General features: G+C 38.8%; 1 protein-coding gene across 1 annotated transcript; it reads right to left on the bottom strand.

Annotated features, from left to right (window-relative positions):
* Window positions 1–1,556: 1,556 nt before the first annotated feature.
* On the bottom strand, window positions 1,557–6,907 carry LOC117287933 (peptidase inhibitor R3HDML-like). Its single transcript, XM_033768569.1, has 5 exons — window positions 6,693–6,907; window positions 5,447–5,695; window positions 4,523–4,620; window positions 3,996–4,098; window positions 1,557–1,633 (listed from the first exon to the last, which is right to left on the bottom strand). The coding sequence occupies exons 1-4, from the start codon at window positions 6,846–6,848 to the stop codon at window positions 3,999–4,001; spliced, it is 603 nt and encodes a 200-aa protein (XP_033624460.1). The 5' UTR covers window positions 6,849–6,907; the 3' UTR covers window positions 1,557–1,633; window positions 3,996–3,998.
* Window positions 6,908–7,902: the final 995 nt, after the last annotated feature.

Raw genomic sequence — 7,902 nt, 5'->3', positions numbered from 1 at the left:
CAAAGACAAAAGTTAATTTTAATTAATTAGAGTATAAATAATTTTAATTAACATTGTATTACTAGTGTATTTTTGCTAAAAACATTCAGGCTGTTCTAAACATTAAGATTTTTTTTCTCCACGTTTCATTTTTGAGGTCAAGTGAAAATATGAATGCTGGCAGTGTAATATGGAAACTGACACTACGTGGTATCTAGGAATTGATAAAGTTGATTAAAATTAGTTTTTAAACTATTTGTTTCTTTTTGTCATTTTGGTCCAAGATGTAATGCTTGATTGCGTTGAGCCCTTTAAAAATCTTACCGAGCCAATGAAATCACTGAGTGGTTTTAATGTTTTTAAAAACCGTAGAGAGCATTCAAATTTCTCTAATTGTCGAAACCCGATAACATTCGTTTATGAATCAAATCACCTTAAAGACTCCAGACGCCCGATTTTGGGACCAGATGGGACTTTGTATGATGCTAGGTGGCAGCACAGTCAGAGACATCGAATGATTTCGAGGTGTGCGCATGCTCCGAACTGTGTTAACAAATTGACTTAACCAGAGCCCAATTTCATAGAGCTGCTTAGCACAAAAATGTGCTTAGCATGAAATTTTTGCCTTGATAAAAATAGGATTACCAACCAAATTTCCACGTGATTTTCAGGAATAAGCAAACAACAGCTGACTACCAGTAACAAGCATAATGCAACATATGGACATTTGGAATTGGCAATCAAGTTTTTATCAAGGAAGAAATGTCATGCTAAGCAATTTTTTGTGCTTAGCAGCTCTATGAAATGTCTGATGCCACCTTGGGGTCCGAAGTCTCCCACTGACAGGCTCTGGTTATGATCGGGATGTCATTATGCACTACAGGCTTTCAAGGAACACGTTGCCTTGGATCGGACGAGTTGGTCTATCAAAAACGTTTGTAACCTTTTTTTATAAAATGCATATGGTTGGAACGATGTTTTAAAAGTAGAATACCATGATCCACACAAGTTTGCCTCGAAATCGCGTGGTTTTCCTTTTACTATGCTAACTAACACGGTCGGCCATTTATGGGAGTCAAAAATTTGACTCCCATAAATGACCGACCGTGTTAGTCGACGAGGTAAAAGGAAAATCGTGCAATTTCGAGGCATGTTTGTGTGGATCATTGTATTCTACTTTTACAATATCTTTCTACCCATATGCATTTTATAAAAAATGGTTACAAACGCTTTTCAAAGACCAATTCGACCGATCCAAGGCAACGTGTTCCTTTAACCTTATAGAGATGTTCTTGTTGCAGCGAACACAGAAGTTTTAACTTGGGCAACGAGAATGAGGAGGGGGATGCAGACCGATGTGGGTAGTTAATTTTTTTGACTGAGCCCTTTTGCATAGCAGAAGGTTACACACACATACGAGAAATCCAGATTGGAGTTTATTCTAAGGGTTTAAATGGGGGTTTATCTTTAGAGTTGTCCTTAAAATCAGACTCCAAAACTCGACTGCTAAGAAAACAGATTGTGCTCATTATAGTCTGGTGACTCCAATGCCTCCCTTTCCCGATATTCCCTTGGTGTTCCTAGACGTGTTTGTGCGTTCTTGTATTAATCGCCGCAACAACGAACGATGCATACTCTATAAACGCCCGTCGAGCTGGGGTCAAAGAAGAGAAGAATGACAATAATACAAACAGATTCTTTTTAATTTTAATCAGTCAATGTCCGTCAACCATTGGGTCATGTAAGTATCCCTTTTTCACAAGAAAGCCCCCCCCCCCTCCCAACTCTGCCACACGTTGATGTGTGGAAGATGAAAACAAAACCCATTCAACACATATACACGGCCCTTCCGTTGCAAAACAGCCGAACTCGAAAAAAATACAAAGCAAGTAGGCCTTCAGAAAAAAAGTTTGCCATAAAACCAGATGAAAGTGTAAAAAGAGGCCGAGAAATTCACATCCATACATGGCATGCATTTTGCAACTTAAAAAAAAAAAAAAAAAAAAACAACACAATGTACCCAGAAATTATGTTATATAAATACACCACAACTTTGTAGTTATGCTGTTTTGTCAAGAAAGAGCCGTATATTGAGAAGGTAGAGATGGGCATACTTCGATGGTGTTATCATATATCTTTAGATGTATAACTTTCAATTACTTGTTTTTTTGTCTTTGTTTCATCTATTAAACATGACCTTCTGTGATAATTTTCGTAATCAACTCGGCTGGTATAGTAGTTTGTTTGGTTCTGTAAACTTATGAGTTTCTATAATTACATAAAAACAACAAATAATTGGCTGACAGTGTCAGTTAGAGTAGAGTTTCTGAACACACAGTTACGAAAACAACAAACACCCGGATGATTATTATATCATGTCACAATTATAGCAACGAAAATCAACAACGACGTTCTGGGTTTTCTCTCTCTTCGGCTTATGACATCTGGTGTGAGATTTCATAGTTTTGTTTGTAACGGGATCTGGAAACTGTACACCGCAACTATGCGTTTTTTATATTCTAAATAATAATTTCTCCTATCCAATTAGTTGTCTCTGATACAAGACCTTGTTTTTGTTTTTACGGGACGCGTAAATTGGCAGCTCTGGTGTCCATGAACAAATGTTGTAATTGGCAGGTGGCCATCAGTGGCAGGCATCTTAGAGGCACTGGACACTATTGGTAATTACTCAAAAATCATTGTTAGCATTCAAACTTACTTGGTAACGAGCAATGGAGAGATGTTGATAGCATACAAATATTGACTGCTTCGAGTGCTATGGTTAAAACTACGACTCCCGAGGTGATCCCCTGAGCGTTTTATTTTCCCAAGGCGCAGCCGAGGGAAAATGGAACGGTCCGGGGATCACCGAGAGAGTCGTAGTTTTAACCATAGCACGAGTTAAAGCAGTCAATATTTGTTGTACAACACCCCCAACAGACTATTTATCATCTTCGTACACGTAACGTTCGTACGCGCGCTTCAGATACACAGATGCCACAACTGATTGGATTCGAGGTGGGTAAAAAGACGTCTGGGTACTGAACGCCGTGTGGCAGTCGTCGGACTATCACACGGCAAACGATTCACTATCATACGGCAAACAATGCACTATCACACGGCTGCCGTCTAGTAAAACTAAGACATACCATGTGACGCGCTCTAAACCAATGAAAAGGCAGAACATTTGTAAGGGGTGTTATAATATACAACATTGCGAGAAACGGGTTACTCTGATGTAAGCTAGTTTTGGTTGAAAGAGGCAATTTGTTTAACTCAAAACTTTTGGCCTTGGGCCTTTTTGGGGGCATCTGAAAGCACACACATTTTGTGAAACAAAAGTGTTATACCTCATTTTAAAATTGATATCATCATCGCACTCCAACATGGAGATCAGTGGTACTTGGCTGTTTGACCTGGGCCCAATTTCATTGAGCCGCTATAAGCACAGCAATTTGCTTAGCATGACATGTTTTGCTTTGATAAAAACAGGATTACCAACCAAGTTTCCGAGTGATTTTCAGGATAAGCAAACAACAGCTGAATACAAATAGAAATTTGGTTGGTAATTCTGTTTTTATCAAGGACATTTTATGCTACGCAATTTGTTGTGCTTAGCAGCTCTATGAAATTTGGCCCTGGTACTCAGATATCTGCACTCTCGCTACTCAGACACACTATTCTATGGTATTTTTTATTTATTTATTCATTTTAATTCTTCGGACAAGCAAAACAATAAAACTAGCACAGGCCGTCCAGGGAAGGGCAAAAGTAAATAAAACTGTCATCAAAAAATATGTGCCCATACCTAGCTCATAAAAAATACACATTATGGCTGCACAACTACTCATACTCGAGTTACACTCCGATATCTCGGCAGTACTTGGAACTCATCTGAAAGAAATACTTGTTTTGACTAAAATTTACAGGCTGCGCACAAATTTAAACTTTTACAAACTGCTTACAACCAATTTAAAACATCGGTATTACTTTGAAATAAAGTTTGAATAGCTTACCGTCTACTTGCTGCACAAACCTCCAGAGCACTTTTTGAACTGTGTTGGGCAGTCGCTACATTTTTTCCCGGTGCTGTAGGGCTTTTCTCCACGCCAGTTACCCCTAGAAAAAATAGAAGATGATAGTTCTGGATGAAAACAAATTGTGAAACTCGGTATAGCTGAAACTTGTAAGAGACAAAAAGAAAAGAAAGGTTGTGCAAGAAAGGGGGATTCGTATCAACCATAAATTAAGTATTTTGACGGGGTCACTCTTTGGGATTACGCGTGGGATGAGTTGACAATGCAGTGTTCATGTTGTGTCTGATCAATCAATGCAATGTTTTTAAGTATTGCTCCGGAGCACCTTGTAAACTCTTTTAAAGTGCTACACAATTGGGTCTCAGAATTCATTACTTCAATAACCTATCTTTCTAGAAAAACAATATTATAAATGTTCACTTCGCGTCTTGTAATGAGTACTTTGTTAGTAGATACGTGCGATAATAAGACTTGTTTTTATCTTTGAATCTGTTATAACAGCTTACCCCTCGCCGTAGTTGCAAACGAGCCTGTTTGGCATTCCACTGTTGGGACAATTCGTCTTGAAGCCACAGCCAACTTCTTGTGTATCGCCCCATATCATCTGACAAAAAAGTGTATTTGTTTGTTTAGCGATAATTAATAATAGCTTTACAGTGTAAAGTGCTTTGAGTATAAACAATATTGTACCAACTGTAAATGATATACACGCTTATCATATTGACACCTGTTAACAATGGTATGTATAGAATTCAAAAACACACAAGAATATGAACATGTTTTAGGTTATAGACTATCATGTAACGAAGTGGGGAAAAAACTTATGGATGTGTTAAAATTCTAAACATTGTTTGTACAGTGTATAGTTCTATCAGAGGACATATTTTTTACAACAGCGTGTACACTGCGCTTAACATTTAGTGGGCCAACAACATTCCTAATTTCGCTCAATTCCCATTAATATCATAAATCAGCTCAGGGCTACCGTGACGTTCAGAAAAAAACTAAAAACCGGGAGCAATATTCAGGAGAGACGAGTAACTCCGTTGCACATGCCCAAACAACTTTCGTACGAGACGAGAACAAAAAACTACAGCACCTCATCGACTAATATTTTAAGGGAAGCTTTATAACATCTTTAAACCGTGTCGGACGTTTGTGTTTTGTGTCGTACAAAGGGTACCTAACAGTTTCTATACAACAACATTTAAAACAGAGCAGGGCCCAATTTCGTAAAGCACTTAAGCATTGGCTGGTGAACCAATAAATATTTGTTTAACAAAGAAAGTTGTCCAGCAGTATTTTCAGCTTAGCCATTAACAGCTTTATGCAATTGGACAAAATGTTCGGTGTCGAGACAAAATAGGGTGTTTATAATTGAATACATAAGCGTGCTAATTTTTTTTAGATAACCCTAAAAAAACACGTACCTGCGTGTAGTGTCCGCAGGAACTGAGCAGTGGGTCCCTCGGGTCTGGATTGCACCGGTTTGACTTATGATTATAGATGGCTTTTTCCCCTTCCCACATAGACACCATGTCCAGCGGATTGCGGTAACTGGCGAAGGCCATATTCTCACCCACCCAGCTCCATTTGGAGGACGACTTCACCGGGTTGTGATCCATTATGCAGCGGTCGGCCCAACCCTGAGCCTTGCGGGCCAGCTCTTTGCTCCACACCTGAAACGGGCAAATGCGCAAAACAAATGTACACAAAAAGGGAGCAACCAATCAAACAAACCAACACAACGCCCCGACAAACAAACTAACAAACATCCACCCCAAAAAACTCAACCAACCGAACAAACAAACAAACAAACAAACAAACAATCATAAACACCCTAAGGCCGTATCCGAATTGGTGGCTACGGCTGCGGCTACGACCGTTGCCAGGGAAGTTGCTAAGGGCGTCCTATACTTCAATGCATGATGACGCGGCGATCTAGCCGTAGCCGTAGCCGCCAAATCGGATACGGCCTTACACCCCGACTAAACGCACGCCCCAACAAACTTCCCACTAAACAAACAGTTTTGATTATCGCAAACGCCGAACCCGATCGCTAAATTAAAAATCCATTGCAACTTAGCGATGGATTTTTGATAACGATTTCAATTGTAAGTAAAATCTTTATCAAACTTTGCGACGGATTTACTCTTCGCAAAATAACTTTTAGCAATGACTAATAAGTGGCCGCAAAGTAAAAGTTCATCGCAAAATATATGACAACGTAGTTTGTTCGCGAATTAAAGAATGAAATTGCATTACATTATGTTCTTCTTGGTCTTTTATCACGAGACTCAGATGACAAAGAAATCGCATTGCTGCTTGTCGAAGAAAAACAAATTCATACAACACAAATTTCTCAATGAGAAATATTTACATCTACGCCTATCAATACGAACAAAATGTGTTCTGTTTTGAAGGCCCCCTAAAATACCATCACTTATTTCGATTGCCAAAAAAAAAACGGTTTGATTGCCAAAAACTCGGGCAAAACAGTACCGTTTCTCGTTGTTTAAAACTAAACAGGGTCGTCTAAGTTAAAGAAATTGTCCACAGAACACTAGAATAGTTTTTTAGTAACAACTTTCGTCAGGAACCTTTTCACAAATGAGTTTAATGGAGTGTCAACTTCAGTTAGGAATCTTAGTTTGCGTGAAAAACAGACTAACTCACCAGCTTCATCATATTGGACGCTCCTTTTTCTTTGCTTCTGAACTTATTGTGCTGGTCCAAAATGACTTTTTCCTGCTTGCGGGTCAACCCAGCGGATGCAGTATGCATCCACACGACCAGCACCACAACGAGCAGCATGCCTCTTCGATTCATCATCGTGCCGTTACAAGGGGTTCTTTCGCGGGGTTGAAGTCGTGTCTGATGCTCGGCAAACGAACATCTACTTTGTCCGGGATAATCTCGAGATCGGGGTCTTTATGAGGTGCGTTCCCGCCCACTGGAAACCCAACACCCCTATAGTCGGCATTGTCTTTTTTGCTGCCACACGTACGCCGTGTAATTAATATTCACACAAAAAATTGTGCTGTCAAGCAAGTTGACAAAAATAATACACACTTAAGGTGATGACTGTGTTGTTGTTTTTTTTGAAAAGCTTTGACGATGTTTTTAGTTTGACAAGTAATATTGTTCAAGCTGTCACGCCAAAAAATGATCATGTTCATGTTGATCAAAATCGCTGAATCATTAGGTGGTTTTAATAACTGCAAACAAATTAATGTTGAAATAACAATTTCAAAAATTACACACATCAAAGTGAAGTTAAAGGAATACCGTATAGGTGGTAAAGAATTGCTTCAACTAGTTTGCATGTAAGATGGTTATTGCACAGCAAGGACGAAAAGCAAGGTTAGGTTGCACACAGGCGGTACACCTTTTGTTCTTCTATGGAAAATTTTGCCCGATTATAACCTTCACGTTTGCTTTTTTTTTTTTTTTTTTTTTTTTTAAATCTCAAACATGAAATGACAGGTAAGCCCAATTCTAGGTTTTTTTTTTATTCTGTATAGTCTGAATTGGGAGGTAAACCAAAGTAGTGCATTGCCAGAGGCTTATGGTGGACCGTGTAAATAGAAAATAGCTGTTTTACAATGTTTTATAATGATTACATGCATACTGTGAATGCTAAAATGAAAAGTAACATTTCACTCCGTTTAATCTGAAATTTCATAATGGGATTTATAGCGGCCTGTCGGAGGCTAGGGAGGTGGGGCATTATCCTTTTTGAGATAATATGGTAGACTCTGTGCACTGCTGTTTGGTTTAGGTGTTTAAATGTAACCAAACCTAATAAGAATACAGGGGTGAGAGTCATTACTAACGAAAAAGTCTGAAACTTGGATACAAATTCAAAGGTATGCTGAACTGATGG

This window comes from Asterias rubens, chromosome 3 (assembly GCF_902459465.1).
Source record: "Asterias rubens chromosome 3, eAstRub1.3, whole genome shotgun sequence".
Classification (NCBI taxonomy): domain Eukaryota; kingdom Metazoa; phylum Echinodermata; class Asteroidea; order Forcipulatida; family Asteriidae; genus Asterias; species Asterias rubens.
This window is presented reverse-complemented; position numbering and strand designations above follow the sequence as displayed.

What these genes read in the sequence shown, in the direction of transcription:
- LOC117287933 (XM_033768569.1), bottom strand. Translation starts at nt 6,848, where the DNA reads ATGATGAATCGAAGAGGCATGCTGCTCGTTGTGGTGCTGGTCGTGTGG. An exon ending in CCTGCGGACACTACACGCAG is followed by an intron (nt 4,621 to 5,446) that starts GTACGTGTTTTT and finishes CTTTTTTGTCAG; the next exon opens with ATGATATGGGGCGATACACA. An exon ending in GTTTGCAACTACGGCGAGGG is followed by an intron (nt 4,099 to 4,522) that starts GTAAGCTGTTAT and finishes TATTTTTTCTAG; the next exon opens with GGGTAACTGGCGTGGAGAAA.